Source organism: Amblyomma mixtum, chromosome 7 (assembly GCF_055824585.1).
Source record: "Amblyomma mixtum isolate Tamu chromosome 7, ASM5582458v1, whole genome shotgun sequence".
NCBI lineage: Eukaryota > Metazoa > Arthropoda > Arachnida > Ixodida > Ixodidae > Amblyomma > Amblyomma mixtum.
This window is the reverse complement of record NC_143018.1, coordinates 118,863,998-118,889,777: the sequence shown is the minus strand read 5'-3', so window position 1 is coordinate 118,889,777 and position 25,780 is coordinate 118,863,998. Positions and strand designations below refer to the sequence as shown.

The 25,780-nt window shown below is 49.9% G+C and overlaps 1 protein-coding gene across 1 annotated transcript in view; it reads right to left on the bottom strand.

Moving 5' to 3' along the window:
• Positions 1-25,780, bottom strand: part of LOC149337325 (uncharacterized) — an 86,016-nt gene that overhangs the window by 27,796 nt on the left and 32,440 nt on the right. Inside the window, exons 5-6 of the mRNA XM_089554859.1 lie at positions 12,860-13,071; positions 9,957-10,077 (exon numbers count right to left, since the gene is read on the bottom strand). Of these exons, the coding sequence (XP_089410985.1) occupies positions 9,957-10,077; positions 12,860-13,071 (333 nt within the window). The remainder of the gene's footprint in view (positions 1-9,956; positions 10,078-12,859; positions 13,072-25,780) is intronic.

Sequence of the window (25,780 nt, the reverse complement as noted above, 5' to 3'; positions counted from 1 at the left end):
ATTACGGTTTGAGGAAAATGAATGAAATAGCAAATCAGAGGACACGGGAAAAGAGCGATCACAGGGCACGATGTAGGGAAGCGTGGGAATCTCTTGGCGTATGTCTGCGTGCGTTTGTGAAGCACCGGCCTAATATTTCACGCGCGCAGCGCATAATTCGAAATTACCAGGCGACTGCTTCCTTTCTGGACATTGCTAAAACTGCGCGCAAAGACGGTTTAGCGAATGCACTTGCACTAAGCTATTACGTTTGTGTCACAACCTGCATGAAGCAGACGCCCGCTGCGCACTGGGGCAGTGAATTCCTCGCACGAATAAAAAAAAGTGAGTTTTTATTTAAAAAATTTAATCACATAAAACTTATAAAATTTTTGAAGAATGCGCCCTTAGAGTGGTTTCCAGATACTCGTTCGACAAGGGAGTGCAAGAACGCTTTCAAATGCCTAATGTTTCATAACAAAAGGCGGGTCATTATGCCCAGAAATCCGTCAAAGGCAAGAGCGTGAGCTCTGTCTGTGGACTTCCCAGACAAAGTTCTCAAATAATATGTTTTGTTGGCTACCGGCTTGGCTAGGCCATATATTATTAAACGAATCATTACCACTGGGTCACGCCAGTGCGCCTTCTTTAATTACCAAATTTGCGGGACCGTTTAAAAGAAAATTTAGTGATTAGGACAGCCGCCCCTTGTTACCTAGTATTAACGATAGAATTCTTTGCATCTGCGGTCGTTGGTCTGGATGGTGTCGTCTTCGTTCTTATGCGATAGACCGGTTACTCTGTGGCGGAATAAGGACAGTCCACTGACCACCACCTAAGTCGTCGTCACTTCTTTGTTCCACTCAAAAACAGCTAAGAAACAAAAGCAAAACTCGACGGCAGCAGCTATAGAGTGAGCGAATGCGTTTTGAATGCTTCCGAATGCGTTTGGAAATTGTTGTTAAGCGTCGCACAACTCCCTTTGGTCCGTATACCATTAGAAGTGTGGAATGCCATTCGACTCAAATGCAACTTAAAAGTCCGTGTAGCACGGGTGTTACGACAGAATGGCAGTAGTAGTAGTCGACCAATAGCACTGCGCTACTACTTTAATACTGCTCGTATGCTATAATGTGCTCCAGGAACATGTGTTTTGATCTCTAGGATCAACGTAAAACATCTACCTTGGCAACGTATACATGCCAATTACAATTAAACTGATATGAGACAGATTATACAGGTCTCACACCTTTTATCGAGTGCTCGAGTGACTTTTTAGGAATTTGAAAAATTATAATAATTGTCGCTCTCTGTTGTGGCAATATTGAACGTTGCCATGTCGTTTTAGCACATGGCAAAAGGTTGACCGCGATTTGGCAGTGTACTTTCAACACTCGATGAGTGATGTCAACGCTAGGCCAATGTAGACAGCTTGTGGTTGTGGTTGATGTCGTTTTCGGCGTAGTGTGACCGCCGACACCGTCTCGCGCAGTTGAACGCACTGAAAACGAGAAAACTAAAAAAAGCGAAATTGGATGACAACAGAATACGAATACAGTACAGCGAGTGAATGTTGAAGATTTCAATACGTTGGAAATTGTCGCGAAGAAGAGCGGTGTTTGACGCGTCCAAATGACATTTCAGCTCTAGATTGTCATTCGACCTCGATGCCATTTAAGCGTACCCCTATAGAACTGGTATAACTTAGCTTGCCTATTTTTCTGCGCAGTCAGCGATCTAGCCCCGTGCGGTTGCTCGAAAAAGGTCCGTAACTTAAATCTTGCAACCTTCGTATTCTGTTTTAATAATCTTTTTCATTTTGAAGCAAATGTGCACTTCGCCTCGAAATAACACACACCTCACGTTCTTGCAATAGCAAAACAGAAAATCGCACGTGACGGTGTCCGTAGATTCAAGACGGCGGCAACATGGAGCTCCTGTCTTGTACCTACTGCGCTCTCTCTCTCATGTTGTGGTACTTTTTTGCGCCCTCAATAACATGCGAACTTAAGTTTTTAAATATCAAGCCTCACTTAAATAGAATGTTTGATGAAATAAAAGCGATGGGAGGAGTGGCGAAAAAGACGAAAGCTACCAGAATAGTGGTTTTTCTTCCTTCCACGATGTTACATTCTTTTTCCCGTATCTTCTTCCTCATCAGCCTGAAGCGCCATAATCAGGCAGCTTTTGAGAAGCTAAAGTGCAGGTTTTTCCACGCATACATACGGGCGGATGTTCTTGCTCTTGTACAACATCGCATAATTAGTACTAATCATGAATCAGGAGATTTGGGTTCAGAAAGCGAACTGTCCGTCGGGAAAACGAAGGCTAGGCGAGCCGTGCAGACTGTTAAGATAGTGTTATTTTCAGCACGAATGAACTGGGCGCCATATTGGTTCCAATGTCTAATCTACACGGCAATCGGCAATTTTGAATTTCGCGTTTTTAGAATATCTCGCACGCCTTCGAATAGAGTTTCGGATGCCTCTAATGGAGGCAGCAAGAGTGCGGGACGTCTGCCTGAATTTATTTGACCACAGTTGTTCCTCTGTAAAGGACTCGGTAGAGCGCTGTGCCCAACAGCAAGGTTTAGAAGTGATGGCAGGTCGGTAGGAAAAGAGGGCGCATTCATTCTCCTGGTATAAGTAAGCGTGTTAATCGCTCACCAGCTAGAAATATGCTTTGACTGTGTAAAAAGTCTGCCGCACTTGAAAACATCGATCTACTTAACGATTCAGCTCTGACAATGATGGCCCATGTGTCACCTCGCCCGCTGACTGCAGGTCACAGTAGTTTCCAATATTCTTACCTCATCTTAAAGTACACAACAAATTATGAATGTGCGGACGTTTATTCGAAGTCTTGGGAAATGTTAGAAATTTCTGTAAAATGAAACACTACTCCTGACGCCGCGGTGGCTCAGTGGTTATGGCTCTTGGCTCCTGGCCCGAAAGACACGGGTTCGATCCGGCCGCGGTGGTCCCATTTCGATGGACGCGAAATGCTAGACACCCGTGTACTGTGCGATGTCAGCGCACGTTCGATGTCAGTGCACTACCCCAGTTGGTCAAAATTTCTGGAGTCTGTTCACTACGCCGTCCGTCATAGCCTGAGTCGCTGCTGGACTACTACTGCTTCGCAAAGCTACCTTTCGGCCATGGTTCCATGGCACGCATTGTTTCGACCTTCTCATTTGACACCCTTGTGACTGTCTTCAGGGCAGTAGTCAAGAAACTCACACATTAACTTGACATGGCAGGAGAAGGCTTCTGTAATGAACGGGAGCCTGTTGTACGTATGTGGTGCAGGCAGGGGCTTATTATTTTTATTTCCTTTTAGGGCGCCCCAACCTATTCTTTGTAATGAACGGGCAGTGGCTGCCAGCGTGAAAAACTCCTCTACTGTAAAGGTAGTACCGTCGCTTACCGCCAAGCCACGATGCGTATCCAGCATTATGATTGAGTTAGATGCATGCGTGACGGCAGTCTTGGTCTCGAATAGCTTTTGTTGTGCAGCGGAAGCAGCCCGCATGCTTGTACCACTACTGCTTCTTCTGCAGAATAGGAAGCTTACAAATTCTAGGACTGGGGAAATGTTGGGTAAACTTAACAAAAAGAACCACTCTCGGGAAGTCTTTGAGAGTAGCCGTAATGCATACAAGATATCGGCCGTGTCAAGCGAGCTCTACAGTATTTGTTGGCCATGCACTCGGGCAGGATGTCCCGGCCTCTTCAAGTCTTGAAATGGTTCTTCAGGGCTCGTTTCACATGCTACAAGCGCGAGCGTACATCCCAGGTCTGATGCAGCCGCAGTGGTGCATAGGCCATGAACGGCTGCCTCAGTTTTATTGAACTGATGGCACTGGACAAAGCTGTAAGACGGTAGCATCCGCAGCTTCAGAAAATAGTGGCTTGCTCGCGCCCAAAGTCCTCAGCCCTAGTATAATGGTCAGAGCTTGCTCAGAATCTCTCTTAAGCGCTGTAGTAGCGGTCCAGGAATCCATGCGCGTCAACACATCATTGGCGATGTGCATACCCAGCAATTCTGGACAAAAGCTTTAGGAGCGGGAAACCCTTTTGAACACAATGTTTTCATATAATGTAAGATTTCACCATAACAATCAATATATCAGCAGATCACCGGACGGCAATCTTGCATTCCTATTTCCATTACTCAACTTTTTTTGACATTTTAGATTCCAACACCTTTTGTCAGTATGTGCATGAGCCATCACGAACGGTCGGAACTGGTCACGTACGCGACCTCTTGCTGTGTAACGTGACTGATGTTGTATGCAATGTACAAGTTTTGCCTGGTTTGAGCGACCACATTATTATTCTAGCAGATTTATTAGTTCACTATGTGAAGGTTGCGAAACAACCTAGGCGAAAGATTTATGTCTACAGCAGGGCCAACTACGAGGCGATTAGCGCTGCTTTCGATTCGTTCTTTCCAACTTTTGATGAACTCGCGGATAACTTAAATATCGAACAGGTATGGAATACATTCAAACAGAAACTGTTCGAATTACGTGAAGGTTTTATTCCATCAAGCGTTATATCAAGTAAGAGAGCTCGAGATAAACCCTGGTTTAATACCGAGTTACGTGCCCTTGTTCGCAGACAGCGACGAATGTATCGAAGGTACCAGTTGTCTAAATCGCCAGAGTGTTTGGCCTTGCTGGAAACAATAAAAAATGAATTCAGACAGAAGTCTCACATCGCTAAAGACTTGTATTTTTCGAATTTAGGAGAAAAACTTGTCAGAGATACCAAATAATTGTAGAGATATGTGAAGCGTAATGGTAAGGATGACAGCTCAGTACCTGCACTGAAAAATGATGAGATAATCATCCATGATGTTGAGTCTAAAGTTGAAATGTTTAGCCGTTATTTTTCATCTGTGTTTTTGCCACCTAGTTCACGTTCTGTCTGTTTTGTATCACCTCTTGAAATAGATTGCATGCCGGAAGTTACTTTTTGTGTTTACGGTGTGCGTAAAATAATGAAGGATTTGAATCAGGCTAAGGCTTGTGACCCTCATGACATTCCTGCCGCAATTTTAAGGAATTGTGCGGATACATTATGTCTGTATTTCACCCGGCTGTTCCAGAAGTCTCCTAATGAAACCGACTTGCCTGTTGATTGGAAGGTAGCGCGTGTCGGGCCCATACATAAGAGTGGTATGCGAAACTCCGTTCAGAACTACAGACCCGTTTCCTTAACCAGCATAACCTGTAAAATTATGGAGCATGTAATATATAGTTGCGTTATGGCCCATCTCACCAAACGTAATCTCCTATGCACTAGTCAACATGGTTTCAGGCGTGGATTTTCCTGCAGTACGCAGCTGGTAGAGTTCGTTCATGATTTGGCATCGGCAATGGATAAGCAATAAGTTGTGGACTGCGTTTTCTTGGATTTCCGCAAAGCATTTGATGTTGTCGCGCACAGTCTTCTCTCCAAATTGAAAGCGTATAACCTGGATGGTAAAGTAATTGCGTGGATTGCATAATATCTGTCGTTACGAAAACAGGCTGTTGTTCTGAACGGTATTTCTTCACAGTATGCATCAGTTACGTCGGGAGTTCCCCAAGGCTCAGTATATGGACCACTTTTGTTTTTGCTGTATATTAATGATATTTCAGTTGGCATACAGTCTTCATTCAGGATGTTTGCCGATGATTGTGTTGTTTACAGAGTAGTAAATTCCACTTCTGATTCGCAAATCCTGCAAACTGATTTAGATACTGTAGCAGACTGGTGTGTACGTTGGGACATGTCCTTAAATATAAACAAAACTGTTCACATCACCTTCACAAGAAAACGTGCTAATCATCCGTATAGGTATAGAATTAATGATTTTACTCTAAACATAAGCAAGTCATTTAAATATCCAGGCGTCTTTTTTACATCGGAGTTTACATGGAATAAGCACATTAATTATATTGCGAATAAGGCAACATCACGTTTGGGTTTTCTACGGCGGAATTTTAGCCATTTACCAAGTAACTTGAAAACACAGCTGTATTTCAGTCATGTACGCTCCATACTTGAATATGGATGTGTTTGCTGGGACCCACACACATCTGAGTGTGTAGCAAAATTAGAGAAAATTCAGAATAGGGCAGTTAGATTTGTTCTTGATAATTATAATCGGCAAGTTAGTATGACGGAAAGCAAACGAAAACTTAACTGGCAAGAGTTGAAGGACCGTAGAAGGTACATCAGATAGAAATTTTTCCATCAGATTTATTATTCAAAAACTGGCATAAACCGCGAACAATATATCCAGGCACCTCATTATATATCAAAGCGACTGGACCACTGCTTGAAGGTCAGGGAATTTTCTTGCATGGGTGACGTCTTGCGTTATTCTTCTTTTGTTAGAACTGTTCGGGACTGGAACAGTTTGGCATCGAGCATTGTAGGTATTACATCTAATGAAGCATTTTTCCATGCACTGCAATAATTGTTTTGTACCTATAATGAAGTCTGTACCCCCCTGCTGTAATGCCCTGCGGGGCGATGCAGGTAACTAATAAATAAATAAATAAAATTAACGTTTTTACTATCTTCAAAAAAATTCCTTATTGATTTTCTATAGCGGTCTTAACTGTACGATGCGATCGATGGGAACACTTTAAAGGAAGATTGCGCTGCTGATGAGAAGAGTGGACCAATATCTTCCATATTTCCATAAGAGTACCTTGCAATTTTTTATTTTTCAAAAATTTTGTGCGAGAGTATTAGGTATGCGTACATCCAAGCATGTCGTGTTTGCAAAGAGCCTTTTAAATAAAGCATTCTCATCCATGTGCCGTCTGCAGTCATACAGGGGCTTGCGATGGCTAAACCAGCGTCTCCATTCAAGAAAAGGCGCAAATCATTGAAAGGCACAGTGCCGATGGGGCAGTTGTTTTCACGGATCGGTTCATTCAGTGCTCCCAAACACGCTTCATTGGTATACGACTTAGTAAAAGTAACATGCCTCCAGTTATTTCAGCTGAAGTGGATATGGCTTGTGTAGTTGCACCTTCTGTGACCTATGTAGGTTTGACGAAAGACGATTTCGGTGACTGAGGAGAAGGTCGGCCAGATATATTTTCGCATTGTCTTCATTCACAGCTGGCAATGCATCCTCGCTTTGAAAAAATCCTTAATCACAGATCTATCTTTTAAATTCTAAGTTAATTTTTACCACACAAATATTAAGCGCCCGTGCCTAGCACCAGCGGCTTTGGTATCCGTGCCACCTGTAAGACTATAAAGGAGGAATGCACCCAGAGATAGAGAGAGCGCTCCGAAAAAAATGAAGGAGGCGGTTGCAGAAGGCGGAAATGGTTTCGGGGCGCGCGAAGGGCACATCTTGCTACAGAGAGAGAAGGAAAGATCAGATATACAGGCAGTAGACGCCTCCTAGATTATCAGGAGGCACAGACCCAGAAGAAAAAGAAGGAGCAGGAAAAAGACGGCGGAACTGGTGTTAAGAGGTACGTGGACCACAATGACAGCGTCTGAGCTCGTAGATCACGTCACTACTCGACGAAACACATGCAAGTTCTGCGGTTGTGGAGCACAATAATGAGAAAGCATAATCACAGAGCAGTTTCCAAAACATCGTTTTTTGCGATGTGGCTCTCGTGCAGGGACATTACTGGGTAAAGTTTCACTAGAAGTGGATTCACAAGCACACTAGCCTCGTTCAGGCAGGAGGAGCTCAGCGCCCATCAAATTGGCCGCTCCAATCCCACTGGTTCCTTGAAAGATTAGCTGACTGGTAGCTGACGCTCCCAGGCCGTAGATCTCGGGTTGCTGAAAAATGTTTTCGATTGGCCGGCTGAACATAGTGACTGGGATCACAATCTTTCACAGTGTTCGAACTGTGATTGTGATCACAGGCTGAACACAAGAATGATTGCGACTTGTGCAAGCGTTCCAGGCCAGCTAAAAGAACCGCTCAAAGAGCAGCTGCTTGAGACGAGGATTCGTAACCCGGAAAACTTATCAGTCGCGCCCAGAATCCCAGCACGAGTGTACTGGCTTTCCACTTAAAAGGAGAACCTTCGTATTCTTTAATGGCGTCGTAGAAGCCATGCTTACATTTATCCAACATTGTGAACATTTCTGTCACAAGGTTTAATAGGGATCTCAAACAGTCGTCTCTTCTCAACCTCATGAGAAATACTTCCCTGATATCGGACTCTATCCTGAAGGGTTGCATCTCTAACTTTTGGTTACTAAAGCATCATTTTTAATAAGGCAACCGCTATTCTGTGGAAGTGGTGGTGCGACACTTTTATTCGAACATCCTTTCTATTAGGCGTTGAGTACGTCCTGGGCCAAGGCCACGAGGGCATGTTGCAGCTTCAGATCCAGGGAGGCGAGCCAGATGGGCCACGGTGGGAGTGGGGGGGAAAGGATAGGCGGTGGACTGGAAGGCTACGTGGCACTGTCTAAGCCAGTATTCTGCATCTGCATATGTGAGTGGACAGTTTGGGCACTGAGGTGTGAAACTGTACCGGTATAGATAAAGTTTGGCTGGTGTATATACGAGATTAAACTGTACTCAGCGAAGAATGCGAGCTTCACGGATCGATAAGGATGGGTGTGGTGGTGGCAAATCAGCTAAGTCCAATTTTAGCTGCGTGTAGTATTCGTCGACAGTGCGTTTGTAAGCCCTGACCGCCTGCTCCGTCGGTGGGCTCGTCCATGGGATCCCCGGCGCCCGGTGTATAGTTTTGCAGGCAAGCTGGGGAGCCAGCTCATTGCCGGGAATGCCAGTGTGACCAGGGATTCACCGAAGGGTCACCGGTCGTGGGCTTAATGCTAAGAGGGCGGCATCTAAGTCCGATCTGGCAGGGAAGGGGAGGGCTCTTTCGTGGAAGGCCTGCGAGTCTGTATAGACAACGTATGCGGGGGCGGGGGGTAGGGTGGCAAAGCGCGTGATGGCATCGGTGACCCCTGTATTTCTAGGGCGAAAGTGGAGGGTGGGGAGGTCTATAGACGGGTTGTGTGAGTGCTGCCTTCAACCTTCTTCCTCCACCCTTGCCTCTCTACAACCGTTATTAAGTAGCATTAAACTCAGGGCAGTCATACGGCTTAGAATAATTATAATAATCAATTCCCTTCTGTACCACTTAACGGTAGCCGTCCTGCTTAGATTAGCTCCCAGATCTAATGCCCCGGACAGGCGGTGGTCCGGGGTTGAATCCCGGACCTGCGCTAATTTTCCCTAATTTACAAGAGAGACAGAAAACTTTATTGTCAGTAATACGCTGGTCAAGTTCTTGGTTACTTCAGCCGATCCAGGTGGCCGGCAGTTTCTCAGTCCCTCATTTACGAAGTTTCTGCGAAAGCAGTATAGCGGTTCTTACTAGAAGTATAGCTGGGCTAAGGATGCATGACATTGAGTAATTAATATCTTATTAAAAATCTACTCTGCCTTTGAGATTTACGCTAAAATATCGCAGTAAGTTTCATAGGTAATTAATTTGTAGTTCCTTCCTTTCTTCTTCTGCTGATATCGCATCGCATAACTCCGCCGTTTGTGAGAATGCATGATTGGTTTACTATTTTATTGGGGTTTAACGTCCCAAAGTGACTGAGGCTGTGAGGGACGCCGTAGTGAAGGGCTCCGGAAATTTCGAACACCTGGGGTTTTTTAACTTGTGCTGACAACGCGAAGCACACGGGCCTCTAGAAATTCGCCTTCACCAAAATTGGGCCGCCGCGGCTGAGATATAACCCGTGTCTTTCTGGTTAGCAGCGTCGTAACCAGTGAGCCAGCACGGCGGGGCTAGCGAATGCCGCTGGAAAAAGTATTGCCTTCCCCAGCCAGAGCCTGGCTAGCGTTCTGGCCGCCTGAGCTGCATGCTTTTTTTAGCGCAGCTTGTTGCCCACCTTGAGCGAGCTAAGAGTAGAATTCGCGCGTAACAGGTCCCACGTGTTTTTCTCGCGCCCGTAACCAACACTCACCGCAACGCTGTAGGCAAGCCGATCCGTGTATAACGGCTCCAGCACCTTGCGGATATCGGCGAAGACCGAAGCCGCATGGATACGGGCTCCGGTGCAATACACGATCCCGGAGGCACGTAATCTGAAACCATGGAAGGCAGTGAGCGCTGTACAGGAGCCTCCACATCAGAGCTCCTGCTTTGCTCTCTGCATCCCATACTTTTGACAGCACTCAGCTCCTTATGATCTCAGACATCAGCCCAGGTGTAATATCGACACCTGGTCGGATACAATTGCAAATCTGATGGCTACACGTGTAGGCGAGAGGTGCGACGGGCTTCGCCGAAATGTTTCAGGCAGCAAAGTGCACAAGCAGCCTGTCTAGCTCTTGTACGAGTCGTTCTTTGTTTGTATACTGGTTGGTTGGTTTATGGGGTTTAACGTCCCAAAGCGACTAAGGCTATGAGAGACGCCGTAGTGGAGGGCTCCGGAAATTTCGACCACCTGGGGTTCTTTCACGTGCACTGACATCGCACAGTACACGGGCCTCTAGAATTTCTCCTCCAAAGAAATTCAACCACCGCGGCCGGGATTGAACCCGCGTTTTTCGGGTCAGCGGCCGAGTACCATAACCAATGAGCCACCGCGACGGCTTTTGTTTGTATACTGGTGGTTTTTTGCGTAGTTTGACGTTCGAAAAAAAATTGTCTAGCACTCATAACTCAATCTGATACCACATTTTGATGTAGTCTGGCGAACTTGCTGAGTTTGCAAAAACCATGGCTAATCCTTTTTTGCCCATAAGCTTCGGTTGGGAAATCGTAAAGTTCGCCGCCGAGACAATTATTTTTCTCATTACTTGAGAGCTATAAAAACTCACTTTGCGGCTGCTTTCCTTTGGCAGATACGCCCGAGTTACCTTGTGCACGCTTCCTTTCAAGGCTCGATCTGCTATCAAACCCCTATATAATCTGTGCCGAGGCACTCCGCTTTAAGAGTGTCAGAACAGGCATGTGCGTGCAAAACAGATGTTTTTCACTTTAGCAGGATCCAACGCTAGAAGTGGTTCTATCAAAAACATCGAAAGACTATTCCTAACCAATGTACTGAACAGCGTGTTTATTGCCACATCAGGCAGAGTTGCTTCCGTTCCAACTCCCACTGAATGTGTGCTGCCAGAAGATCTGATTTCGTGATGTACGGTAAAATCGCAAAGACAACAGTGCTAATTTTATGTACAAATAGAAAGGAGAAGAGAACACAAAGCTTCGCCTTACTTGTCGCTGCGGCTCAAGCGGTGTTTTTTTCGCGCTTTTGCCATATAAGTGCTCTCATGCTTTCGTTACCGGCAGCTTCAGTGAGGAAAACCTAGGCTTAGCATCGGAAGCACCCCTAATGGCATACTTCGATGCAAACATTGGTGACTTCACCGTTATTGGGTGATACTCGAGCCATAATGTAGCAGTTGTCACTGCCATGAATTTACACAAAAGCATTTTTGAATGGTTCAATTTATCGTTAGGCACAGGCATTTTTTTTTACTTGAATTTAGTTCGTAGGATGAAAGTGTCACCTTATGTGCACACTTTCTTCGACAACCTCCGAAAAATAACTAAACGAGCAAGTGGGAAATTGGTGTTTTTATCGCCGGAGTTGACAAAACAGTGCAAAAGGGTCATCTACACCGTCACTGAGGATGTAAGCAGTCCCATCAGGCAGCAGCGGCTGCCCAAGGCATGGTCGGGTGAAGTGGTCTATTCGATTCCGTTGCCCTGTTGACGATCCTACATCGGCCAGACTGGCAGATGTTTCAATGAGAGCCTCAGGGAACAGAACAACGTCACTTGTGTTTCTAGACACTAAAGTGTATACATTGCCGAAACTGCGAGCAATGTAAGCAGCATGGGCCATTCTTTGAACGAACCATAGTCCTTCGCAAGTGCGCTGAGAAGACCACGAGGGAGATAGTTGAAGCTGGTGGAATTGCAAAGCTTCAAAAGGATTTGCATCAGCATGCCATCTGTGCTGTTAAGCGATAAGGGACACAATTTCTTATGCACAGTGACCCAACAATTCGTTTGTCTGGACCCGTTCACGTGTCATGGTCTACTCTGTCTTTGTGGAGTGAGGAATTTTGTTGTTTTCAGAAACACGGAATTTGGTGCTTGGTTTAGTTTGGTTTATTGGTTTAACGTCCCAAAGCAACTCAGGCTTGAGGGACGCTGTAGTGAATGGCTCGGCAAATTTGGACCACCTGGTGATCTTTAATGTCCACTGACATAGCACAGCACATGGGCCTCTAGAATTTCGCTCCATCGAATTTGAGCCGCCGTGGCCGGGATCGAACCCGCGTCTTTTGTGTCAGCAGCCGAGCGCCGTGACCACTGAGCCACCGCGTCGGGCCGGAATTTGGTGCGATGCTATGGCCGACGCTGCTAACGGTTAGGAAACTGACATTTCACCACTGTTTGGGGGTTCCTGCTTGCGTTGGCCTACGCACCGATATGTAGAAATGTAGGCACAGCACACTGCAATAATAATTTCCTTGTGGCCTGTTTCCTTCACACCGTGTCTTTTATGTGCGCTGTGAGGAACGGAAGCATGCACAACCAACTAAGCCAGCAGTTCTTCATCAGCAAAAACTCGCTTACCGAGTTCAGAGTATGAGCATAGTCCTCTTTTACTTCTACTCCTGACCTCTGCCCACTGTGTATATATGTCGGACTTTTTTGGCATTTATTCATTACCGTTGAAAGCCAGCAATGTGTTCTGCGCTCTATTTTCATCCTAGTACAGTGTAAGGGAACGTGTCTCATACCACTCGGGCTGCAGGGCCACCATCACTCCAACGCAACTTCCAGAGTGAAAAATTTCCTTCGCTCTCCGGATTTCTTAACTGGGCCTCATCAGCCACTACGAAGTACCTGTGCGTGGCGACAATGAAGAATTTGACTGCCGAGAGACTTGAAGGTTGCTCGAAAAGAGGATAGTCCCGTTGGATGATCTTTGCGTCTGGTGGCAGAGTAACGAGCACTTCGTGGTCGCGCCCGTTGAACTGCTGGAGGAAGAGCAAGAACCTCCTCGCATCGAAAGTGCCGCAGTTGTTGCTCGGACGGTCCCAGTCGAGATTGAATCCCTGCGGAGAGAGCCTTGTGCATCATCTGATAGTCGCGTCGAAAAGGAATTTCGTGCAAGGTACACGCACATGAAACAAACATGCTTAAAAGACTACTCATAAGCAGCATCAAATTCATTGGGTGCGCAAGTTCGAGCTGGGCCTAATTTCTCGGCCCACGCTATTACAGCAGCTTATAAAATTCGCAACGGATACGAGAGGGCGCAGCTCTTGGTGGCATTAATCAATGCATTTCCAGCGACGACCTTGTATGTCAGGAAGAAGTGTAAGGCTCCCAGGTCATGAAGGGCGAAATTAAGCACGTGTTGCTTATTCCGTTGTTCCAACTTATTCCGTTTGGCCGCCAAATTTTTATCCGGCACACGAAATCCTACGGTAAACGTTTTTGCTCCTTAGCGTGTATGGGTGAAGTTGCCGATAGATTTCACCATCCCTTTCCCTTCACTGTTTTCTTGTTGCCATTGGGACCCTTTATCTCTGGTTTAGAATGAGCGGACTTTACATAAGTAAAGCTTTTACCTGCGCTAGTTGGAAGGAAATAAACGAAAACTACCACTACTGAACTCACCACAGGACGACGTAAAGATGACAAAAGATAGATCAACGCTGTGTTGTAGGTTTATCTGTGTTAGCGAATTTTCGTGCATAGATATTAGGCCTAATTGGTTAAATGATTTTTGCTGGCAGGAGTTTTAAAACCGAATCGCATGCGAATGCTGCAGTTGGTCTTTCCTGCTAACCTCACAAACGGGCTGAGCACTAAGAATGGCATCTGGCGTTCTCTTGATGACACTGGGGCTCCATGTCTCTCTGTATAGAGCCTATTTCCGCTTGGCATTATATATGTACCATTGAGTATAATATATATATATATATATATATATATATGTATATATATATATATATATATATATATATATATATATATATATATATATATATATATATATATATTGTCTCGTGTAGTGACGGCAGTCCAGTGGTCAGGATGACACCAGAAATACTTGCAAACGAAGATCTTTATTTGGGCTGACTTGCGTCCGCAAAACAACTGAATCACTCGGTGGCGGCGTAAGCAACGAGCGTGCTCGTCAATCGAGAACGCTTGAGCACGCTGCTCGCGGCATCGTTCAATTTAAAGCCGGCAAGGCAACTTCGAGATAAAAGGTCGAGATCATCTAGAGTGATCTAGAAACGCGTAGATGCAGCTGTTCATGGCTGCGAACAATCGAGATAAGTCCGGTCGCTTCTCGCGTCACGAACAAAAATGGTAACACCCCTTTTCTGCGGCCTTGCGCGAACGAACGGACGCTACAATGATACGTGGCATTACCCCCCTCCTAAAGAAGCATCGTCTCGTTGCTTTAAAATGGAAATAAACACTGAGAATGCAAACTTCGAGTCCTTTAGCGTTCATAATATGGCTTCAGGCGTACTACATGTACGACTTCCGGGCGTGTGCGGCGTCGCTGAGATGCCGGTTGGTTGGTTGGTTTATGGGGTTTAACGTCCCAAAGCGACTAAGGCTATGAGAGACACCGTAGTGAAGGGCTCCGGAAATTTCGACCACCTGGGGTTCTTTCACGTGCACTGACATCGCACAGTACATGTCGTGCCGTCGGGGATGACTTCATAGTCGAGGTCACCGATGCGACGGAGAACCCTGTACGGGCCAAAGTAGCGTCGCAGCAACTTTTCACTCAATCTACGGCGGCGAACTGGCGTCCATATCCAAACACAATCACCTGGCTTGTAATGCGTGTCTCGTCGGCGCAGATTGTAGCGTCGGGCGTCGGTGTGCTGCTGGTCTTGAATGCGAAGCCGCGGAAGTCTTCGGGCTTCCTCGGCGCGATGAAGGTAGGCGGCGACGTCGAGGTTGTGTTCGTCGGAAACGTCCGGGAGCATTGCGTCGAGTATTGTCGTGGGCTTCCTGCCGTACACCAGCTGGAATGGAGTAAACCTGGTTGGCTCCTAGGCGGCTGTATTATAGGCGAAGATCACGTAGGGCAGAATAGAGTCCCACATCTTGTGTTCGGCGTCGATGTACATGGAGAGCATGTCTGCGATGGTCTCTTTCAGACGCTCTGTGAGTCCGTTGGTTTGTGGATCATAGGCAGTTGTCCTCCGATGGCTTGTCTGGCTGTACTTTAAAATGGCTTGCGTCAGCTCCGCTGTAAATGCCGTCCCTCTGTCTGTGATGAGCACTTCGAGAGCGCCGTGTCACAGGAGAATTTGTTCGACAAAAAATTTTGCGACTTCTGTTGCGTTTTGCTTCGGCGTATCGGGTCATGTAGTCGATGGCCACGATGATCCATTTGTTACCTGATGATGAAGTCGGAAAGGGGCCGAGGAGGTCCATTCATATTTGCTGAAAGGGCTTAGTTGGAGGTGGTGTGGGGTTCAGCAGTCCGGCTGGTCTAATCGGAGGCGTTTTGCGTCGCTGACACTCACGGCACGTTTTCACGTAATGGGAAACATTGGCAGCTAACCGCGGCCAATAGTACTTCTCCTGGATGCGGTGCACCGTGCGAGCAATCCCGAGATGCTCTGCAGTCGGCTCATCATGGCATGCCTGCCTAATTTCGTGCCTGAGATTTTTAGGCACGACAAGAAGATGCGCTGTCCTGTTGGGCGCGAAGTTCTTCAGGAGCACATTATTGTGAACGACGAAGGACGACAGTTGGCGCTTGAACCCTCGGGGAGGCGATGCGGTCTTTCCTTTCAGATAAGCAACTAAGCTTTGCAACTCAGGATCCGAGCGCTGCTGCTGCGCGAAACTGCTCGCGCTTACCGGTCCTAAGAAAGCGTCGTCGACTTCCTGTTCCGGTGCTTCGTCGACGGGGGCCGGGACAAGCAGTCCGCGTCGGAATGCTTGCGGCCAGATTTGTAGACTACAGTTATGTCCAATTCTTGAAGACCCAAGCTCCAACGAGCAAGGCGGCCAGAGGGATATTTCAAATTGGCAAGCCAGCACAGAGCATGGTGGTCGCTCACAACCTTGAATGGTCGTCCGTACAGGTAGGGTCGAAATTTGGACGTGGCCCAAATAATGTCGAGACATTCTTTCTCGGTCTTCGAATAGTTGGCTTCGGCTTTCGATAGTGAACGACTTGCGTACGCGATAACTTTCCCCTGTTTACCATATTTCTGAACGAGGACCGCTCCTAAGCCCACACTGCTTGCATATGTATGAATTTCGGTTTCGGCGTTTTCATCAAAGTGTCCGAGCACAGGAGGGGACTTTAAGCGGCGCTTCAGCTCTTTGGAAGCTTCCTCTTGCGGCCTTTCCCATTTAAAAGGTGCGTCAGCCTTGGTAAGTTGGGTCAAAGGTGTAGCGATGCGCGAAAAGTTCTTGACGAATCGCCGATAATATGCGCACAATCCAACAAATCTGCGTGTAGCTTTCTTGTCATTTGGCTGTGGAAACTCTGCGATTGCAGCCGTCTTCTGGGGGTCGGGGCGAACTCCATCCTTACTTATGACGTGACCAAGGAACAGCAGCTCCTCGTAGGCGAAGTGGCACTTCTCTGGTTTCAGTGTCAGGCCTGAAGACTTGATCGTTTAAAGCACCATACGAAGCCTTCTGAGGTGGCCTTCAAAGCTTCAGGAGAAGACAACAACGTCATCTAAGTAGACTAGGCAAATCTGCCACTTCAAGCCTGCGAGCACCGTGTCCATTACTCGCTGGAACGTCGCTGGGGCCGAGCAGAGGCCGAAGGGCATCACCTTGAACTCGAAGAGTCCGTCTGGCGTGATGAACGCAGTCTTCTCGCGATCTCTTTCGTCGACTTCAATTTGCCAGTATCCGCTCTTCAGGTCCATCGATGAGAAGTACTTAGCGTTGCATAGCCGATCCAATGTGTCGTCGATGCGGGGGAGGGGGTAGACATCCTTCTTCGTAATACTGTTCAGGCGGCGGTAATCGACGCAAAAGCGAAGGGTGCCGTCTTTCTTTTTCACTAGGACTACTGGAGCTGCCCAATGGCTCCTCGATGGCTGGATGACGTTGTCACGAAGCATTTCCTCAACTTGTTTGCGAATAGCTTGGCGTTCTAGCGGCGATACGCGGTAGGGGCTCTGTCGCAAGGGTCTGGCGTAATCGTCTGTGACAATGCGGTGCTTGGCAAGCCGGGTACCGGTTCGTCGCACATTCGATGCTGATGACAAGCAATCGCTGTACTTTTGAAGAAGACTGCGTATTTGGTCTTGTCTGCTGCGTGGTAATGCCGGCTTGATATCAAACGTTGGTTGATGGCCTTGGTCAGATGGTTCTACGGGTTCATCGGGTAGGGTAAATATGTCTCTGATGTCTGCGAGCTCGTAGAGGAAAGCGATCGTCGTACCTTTGTTTAGATGCCGGTATTCTTCGGTGAAGTTGGTTAGCAGCACCTGGGCTTGGCCATTTCAGATTTGGGCGACTCCCCTTGCAACGCCCAGTCCTCGATCAAGGAGTAACTAGGTGTTCCCCTCGACGACGCCTTCGGCAGTTTCTATGTCTCCCGTACCTATGCAGGCGACGACACTTGAACAGGGCGGCACGCTCAGTGCTTCGTCGAGGACGTTTAAGGCAACGCGATGTGTCGCTTTCGTCGCTGCAGATATGGCTTTGTCGGTGGAAAGCTTGATCGACTTGGATCGAAGGTGGATGATCGCCCGATGTTCATTCAGGAAGTACATTCCCAAAATCACGTCTCGCGAGCATTTCTGTAGGACCAGGAAGGTTGTAGCATAGGTTCGCCCATTTACTGTAACTCCCGCGGTGCAGCGTCCTGACGGCGTAATAAGGTTACCACCTGCGGTGCGGATCAGCGGGCCATCCCAAGTTGTTGTCACTTTCCTGAGTCGGACAGCGAATGGCCCGCTCATGACGGAGTAGTCAGCTCCCGTGTCGACCAAGGCAGTAACCGCGTGACCGTCGACCGTAACTTCAAGGTCACTTGTTCGCGTTTTCTTCCTACGCGTGGTCTTCGGTGTACGATCTCGGCTTCGTCGGGTAGCGAGGCTGCGGTGGGCGTACTACGACGTTAATTCTATGGGTAGCGGTAAAGGCGTCAAGTCTGGCCGCGTCGTCGTCTTCGTCGGTGTTGTCATCGAAGCTGTCGTCGGAGGTGTCGTCGGAGGTGTCGTCGGGGTTGTCGTCGGGGTTATCGTCGGTGGAGGATCTTTGCCCTTGCGCTTAGAAGCAACCTCACCTCCAGACGCTGCTTTATTTAGTTTAACCTTCGGGGGCTGGGGGAGCGTCCACGCACGGCGTAACCTCAGTTAGGAGATACAAAGCGTGGTGACGATGGCGACGGGGAACGTGATAGGCGGCTCGGCGATGAGCATTCTTCCCGACGCAAAAACTCTTCGATTTCAACTGGTCGCTGGCCGGGTCGGGGTCGTGGGGCGTCGTAAGAGAACCCTCGGATGCCCAGTCTTCAGTATGGGCAGTGCCGGAGGACATGACCGGCTTCGCCACAGTGAAACCATAGTGGACGGCGCTGGTCGGGAGTTCTCCACTTGTCGCATTTCCTCGTCGGTGTGCGGCGCTCGTAGGACGGGTGGGTTGGGGTGAGAGGGCGGCGGTCGAACGCAGCTGGCGGAGGGGTATAGGGGCTTGGGTCCTGTCGTCGAGGTGCAGGACTGCGCACAGCTGCGGCGTAAGTCATGACTGGGGGCTGCAGAGGCTGCGTGGATGATGGCGTTACACCCACGGCCTGCTGAACTTCGCCCCGGATGACGTCAGAGAGCGATGAAAGTTGCGGCTGCGTTCCCGTTTGCAGCAATCGTCGGAGCTCCTCTCGCAAAACTTGACGTATAACCTCCCGCAGGTCATCGTTGTTAGCGGCGTCCAGGCAGGTAGCTGAAAAAACGCGCTGCTGGCTGTCATACTGTCGGGCTCGGGCATCAAGAGTTTTTTCCATCGTGGATGCCTCTTCTATGATTTCCGCGACAGTTTTCGGTGGGTTGCGGACGAGGCCGGCAAAGAGTTGCTCTTTAACTCCTCGCATGAGCAGCTTTACTTTTTCTTCTTCCTTCATGTTTGCGTCGGTACGCCGGAAGAGACGCTTCATTTCCTCAGTGTAGACTGTAACGGTCTCGTTTGGGCGTTGTATGCGAGACTGTCGCAGCTGCTGGGCTCTCTCCTTTCGCACGACGTTCGTGAAGGTCTTTAGAAGCTGCTCCTTGAAGGTTTCCCAGGTCGTGAGGCTAGCGTCCTCATTCTCAAACCAGATTCTTGCTGGTCCCTCCAAGGCGAAGAAGACGTACCTAAGTTTCGTGGCATCGTCCCAGTTGTTGAAGATAGCCACACGTTCATACTGAAAACTGCGCAAAAAACGAAGACACAGAACGAGAAGGCACGACACGGGCGCAGACTATCAACTGAATTTTTATTCACATGAAGAGGCCTATATACGTATCTTCTACCCAAAGTGAGACAAGCACAAAAAACACAACAATCGCGAAAATCAACCCAAAACACAATCACAAACTATCCCTTCGCGTGCACCGTGATGCAGCCGTCAATTACACTTCCAAAAAACCGCGCACAAACAAAATCACGACAACTTTAACGGTCACGCTGATATCACGCCAAAGACCCATATCGCCTGCTCGTCTTAAGAAAATTGGCCAAAAAGGTTATCTCCCTGTCAAGCAAGGCCACAGATGGTGATGCCACACAGGAATCCGAGTCTTTCTTGATTAGGTAAGCCTCCACCATCTCCCTGCATACCTGATCGCTATTTTTGAACAAGACGCTGGTCCTGTTCAAATGAGGGTAGCACTATTCGCAACCCTTGCAATGCATGGCGAGATTGGAGGAAGCCGCTCCCTTCAACGACCTACGATGCTCCGCCATCCGCTCGTTTACACAACGACCCGTCTGGCCGATGTACTTTTTTGCGCGGATTTGTAGTGCTGTGAGTAAAAAGCTAGAGTCTGAGGGCAGTCGTGCTGGAACTGGTTGTTTGGTAGCGCACAGGAAGGAAACTAGGTTCACAGAGTGTAACACTGGAGTTGTCTACGAAGTGCCGCTCTCGTGCGGAAAAAAGTACATCGGCCAGACGGGTCGTTGTGTAAACGAGCGGATGGCGGAGCATCGTAGGTCGTTGAAGGGAGCGGCTTCCTCCAATCTCGCCATGCATTGCAAGGGTTGCGAAAAGTGCTACCCTCATTTGAACAGGACCAGCGTCTTGTTCAAAAATAGCGATCAGGTATGCAGGGAGATGGTGGAGGCTTACCTAATCAAGAAAGACTCGGATTCTTGTGTGGCATCACCATCTGTGGCCTTGCTTGACAGGGAGATAACCTTTCTGGCCAATTTTCTTAAGACGAGCAGGCGATATGAGTCTTTGGCGTGATATCAGCGTGACCGTTAAAGTTGTCGTGATTTTGTTTGTGCGCGGTTTTTTGGAAGTGTAATTGACGGCTGCATCACGGTGCACGCGAAGGGATAGTTTGTGATTGTGTTTCGGGTTGATTTTCGCGATTGTTGTGTTTTTTGTGCTTGTCTCACTGTGCGTAGAAGATACGTATATAGGCCTCTTCATGTGAATAAAAATTCAGTTGATAGTCTGCGCCCGTGTCGTGCCTTCTCGTTCTGTGTCTTCGTTTTTTGCGCAGTTTTCAGTATGAATTCCTACCAACTAGCCCAGTTTACCGTTCTTAATAGCCACACGGTCGAACTGCTCCAGCCATTCTTCGGGGTCGGCGCCAGGCGAAGCGTCGAAGGTTGGTGGCACCCGGGGTTGCTGAAGAATGATTGGAGTCATCGTCTGGGGCAAGCTCATGGTAGACGCTGCTGCTGGCTTTCGCTTCCGGGTAGGGTCCGGCAGAATCCCGAACTCAGGTGCGTCCCCTTGCAGGCGTCGGCTTCCGCGGTGGACTGGACTCAGGTCCTGCGGTAGATGACTCAGAGGGCTGGCGTCACGACTTGTAGGGGGTGTCCGGAACATGGAAGGCTACCCCGCACCTCCACCAGATATCACGTTGTAGTGACGGCAGTCCAGCGGTCAGGAAGACACCAGAAATACTTGCAAACGAAGCTCTTTATTTGGGCTGACTTGCGCCCGTAAAAGAACTGAATCACTCGGTGGCGGCGTAAGCAACAAGCGTGCTTGTCAATCGTCGATCTACGAATGCCCGCTGCTCGCGGCATCGTTCAATTTAAAGCCGGCAAGGAAACTTCGAGATAACAGGTCGAGATCATCTAGAGTAATCTAGAAACACGTAGATGCAGCTGTTCATGGCTGTGAACAATCGAGATAAGTCCGGTCGCTTCTCGCATCACGAACAAAAATGATAACACCCCTTTTCTGCGGCCTTGCGCGAACGAACGGACGCTACAATGATACGTGGCAATATATATATATATATATATATTGCCACGCGCCTAACGCGCCGCGCGGCCTCCGCGCTGAGTCGAAGACGACGACGAAGTGGCGGTGGGCTCTCGTGGCGCGCTGTTCTGTTCTGTGTCGTGGAAGCTGGCTCGATAATTTAAAAGAAGGCTCCCGGTCTTGGGTTCTCCCCGACGTCTACCTTCACGGCTCCTCTGGTCGTGACACTGGTGGAGGTGCGGCCGATGCTCCCTACTCCTGAGGACGACTCGACGCGTCCGCCTCTTGTGACCACCCCTGTCCATCGTGCCAGCCGGAGGATCCGCGGCCTGTCCCCCGAGTCCCTTCCTATTGTCAGCGCGCCTTCAACTACCACTCCACTCATGGCGACGCCACTGCCCGCCCTGCCTACGACTGTCCCTGCAGCCAGCCCCACCTATCTCACCCTTCAGACTCCACGCACGCCTAAGCCCTTTCACGGCGACCTGTTTGAAGATGCCGAAGACTGGTTGGCTCACTACGAACGGGTCGCGACCTTTAACTGCTGGGACGACGCTACAAAGCTGCGTAACGTTTACTTCAGCCTTGAAGACTCTGCACGAACGTGGTTCGAAAACCATGAGACTACTTTCTCTACGTGGCCGGACTTTCGACGTCAGCTCCTGAGTACGTACGCCAACAGCGACCGCCGGGAGAGCGCAGAGCGTGCACTGTCCTCTCGAATTCAGCTCCCCAATGAGGGTGTTGCCATGTACGTCGAGGTTGTGAAGCGTCTTTGCCATCGCGCCGATCCGGCCATGCCTGAAGAAAAAAAGTTGCGGCACCTGATGCGCGGCGTAACAGACCAGCTCTTTTCCGGCCTCGTGCGGAACCCGCCCAACACCGTCGCGGAGTTCCTGGCCGACGCCGTGCACATGGAGAAATTGCTGCAGCAAAGATCCCATCAATACGACCGGCAACTGCGCAAGACGTCGACTCTATCAACGTTGGACCGGTTGGACCATGATCCCAGGACGAATCCGGACTCTCTTCGCGAACTGATCCGTTCCGTGGTCCGCGAGGAGCTGCAGCACCTTCAAGCCACCTTTGCCCCTCGCGTCGATTCCGTCACCAGCGTCATCCGCGAGGAAGTCCGACAGGTACTCAGGGCACAAGACGCTGCAGCTTTGCCGGCGCCGCAACCGACCCCATACGATCCCGCGTCGTACCCGACTCCTGTCCAGCCAGTCACGTACGCGGACGTCGTGCGCCGCGCGGCCCCATCTCCTGGGCCTTCGCCTTACACCGCACCATTGGTCGCGGTGCACTCTGCCCAGCCGACTCCTTACTGGGCGGATCGGCGCCAGGCACCGCGGAAGACTGACCTCTGGCGCACTCCGGATAACGCCCGCTCTGCTACCACTGTGGTGAGGCCGGCCATCTCTACCGGCGGTGCCCCTATCGCGAAATGGGACTACGCGGTTTTTCTGTCGACAGCCCCCGTCCACGCCCTGGAGAGCGCCCTCAAGACATCGCCGAGTATGTCACCCGCCAGCGTAGTTCACCATCTCCTCCGCGCCGCGAGTCGCGATCGCCCTCTCCACGCCGGTCTTCGCCCTCTGGGTCCCGTTTCGCCTCAGGACAACGTGGTTCCTCGAGCCCTCGTCGGGAAAACTAGCTCCGGCGGCCTTTGGAGGCGAGGCCGCCGAACGCCGTTCCGACGCAAAGCTTCCACCGCCGCAGCAACTGAATCGCCCCGACGTCGCACGCCGCATCGCTGCACAGTTTTCCCCGACGCGCCTTTCGTATCGCCGCGATGCCGCAACCCCAGTCGCCTACCCGCTTCCGCCGCCGCACCGACCCAATCGCCCCGACGCCGAACGCCGCATCGCCGAAGAGTTTCCCCCAACGCGCCGCTTGAATCGCTCCGACAGCGCAACCCCAGTCGCCGACCAGGTTCCGCCGCCGCACCGACTGAATCCTCCACAACAGCCATCGACGGGCCGTACTGAAGGCGGGGTCTCCTTGGATATCCCTGTTCTCGTCGACACAGAGGAGGTCAGCGCGTTGGTTGATACGGGCGCAGATTACTCTATCCTTAGCGGACGGCTTGCGACGGCCCTGAAAAAAGTGACGACACCCTGGGACGGTCCCGACATACGCACGGCAGGCGGACATCTTGTCGCACCACTCGGCATGTGTGCGGCGCGGGTTACGGTTCGAGGCTGCACATTCGTTGCCACTTTTCTCGTTCTCCGCGACTGTTCTCGTGATGTCATCCTTGGCATCGACTTTCTTCGCGAGCACGGTGCGATCATAGACCTCCCGAACCGCTTGGTGACGTTTTCTACCGCAATGGCCACAGAAGAACCTGCGCACCACGGTTCTCGGTCCGCCCTGCCAGTCGCCGACGTTAACGTTACGGTGCCACCACGTGCCAGCATTCTCGCGAGAGTTACCTGCGACGAGCCACATAGGGGACTCCGGGTTGTCGAGCCTAATGTCTCCCTCGTACTCACTAAGGGGGTTGCGGTGGCACGGGGCCTTGGATCCTTTCATGACGGTTGTACAGAGGTCCTTGTCACTAACTTCTGCAATGAACATCGACCTCTGTTCCGTGGCACAGCCATCGCTTACGTCGACCATGTTCAGGAAGTGGCCGAATGCTTTGCTTGTGCGGAGGACACACCTGGAGCTGACGCCGAAGCGGTCACCAGCGTAGACATAAATCCTGGCCTTCCACCCACTGAAAAGAGGCAACTCCAGGACCTCTTGCGGGAGTTTGGTGCGTGTTTCACGTCGTCGTCCAAAGTGCGCCAAACGTCGATAGTTAAACACCGCATTATCACGCATGAAGGAGCCCGACCCATCCATCAGCAGCCCTATCGTGTGTCCCCTCATGAGGGAGATGCTATTCAAACACAGGTCGAAGAGATGCTCACAGACGGCGTCATCCAACCGTCAAGCAGTCCGTGGTCGTCTCCTGTCGTCCTCGTGAAAAAGAAAGACGGGACACTACGGTTCTGCGTCGACTACAGGAAGCTGAACAGTGTGACCAAGAAAGACGTGTACCCGCTCCCGCGTATCGACGACTCACTCGACCGACTTCGTCAAGCCAAGTACTTCTCTTCGGTCGACCTCAGAAGTGGTTATTGGCAGATAGAAGTTGATGAGAGGGACCGTGAGAAAACCGCCTTCATTACACCGGACGGGCTGTATGAATTTCGCGTCCTCCCATTCGGGCTCTGCTGTGCTCCTGCCACGTTCCAAAGAATGATGGACACCGTTCTCACCGGTTTGAAGTGGCAGACCTGTCTTGTTTATCTTGACGATGTCATCATTTTTTCCGCAACGTTCACGGAACATCTGCACCGCCTCAGGACTGTCCTCAAAGCCGTTCGATCCGCCAACCTCTCCCTCAAACCAGAAAAATGCCACTTTGGGTTCACCGAATTGAAGTTCCTCGGGCACGTCATTAGTGCTGACGGAATCCGCGCTGACCCAGAGAAGCTTGCTGCCGTTGCTGCCTTTCCGGTCCCCTCCCACAAAAAAGCTGTCCGACGTTTTCTGGGCCTGTGCTCCTATTATCGCCGCTTCATTAGAAACTTCGCCCAGCTCGCCAGCCCTCTGACGCTCCTCACCCGTGATGACACGTCATTTTCCTGGGGCAACGAACAACAGACTGCCTTCGACGAGTTACGACGCCTACTCCAATCACCGCCCATCCTGGCACATTTCGACGAAGATGCCGACACGGAGGTGCACACGGATGCGAGCAACGTCGGTCTTGGCGCCGTTCTAGTTCAGCGGCAAAACGGTGTCGACAAAGTAATTGCCTACGCCAGCCGCGCACTGTCGCGTGCTGAGTTGAACTACTCTACCACGGAAAAAGAATGTTTAGCGGTAGTCTGGGCCGCCGCCAAGTTCCGCCCATACCTCTATGGCAGACCGTTTCGTATCGTCACCGACCACCACTCGCTGTGCTGGCTGAAAAATTTAAAGGACCCTTGCGGCCGACTAGCACGTTGGGCATTACGCCTGCAGGAATTCGATTTCACCGTCACCTACAAGTCAGGCCGGAAACACACCGACGCTGATACCTTGTCACGTGCTCCCGTCGAACCTCCTCCGCAAGACACCACCGACGATGATAGCTTCCTTGGAGCGGTCAGCACATCTGAGCTCGTTTCCAGACAGCGTGCCGACGCCGAGCTCCGTCTGCTCATCGAACATCTCGAAGGTGGGTGCCCTGAAATACCACGAAACCTAGCTCGTGGACTATCGTCGTTCTGCCTGCGGAGAGGGGTGCTTTATAAAAAGAACTCTACTTCAAGTCCGACAACTTACCTGCTCGTCATACCGTCTGATCTGCGGGATGAAGTCCTCCTTGCCTGCCATGATGAACC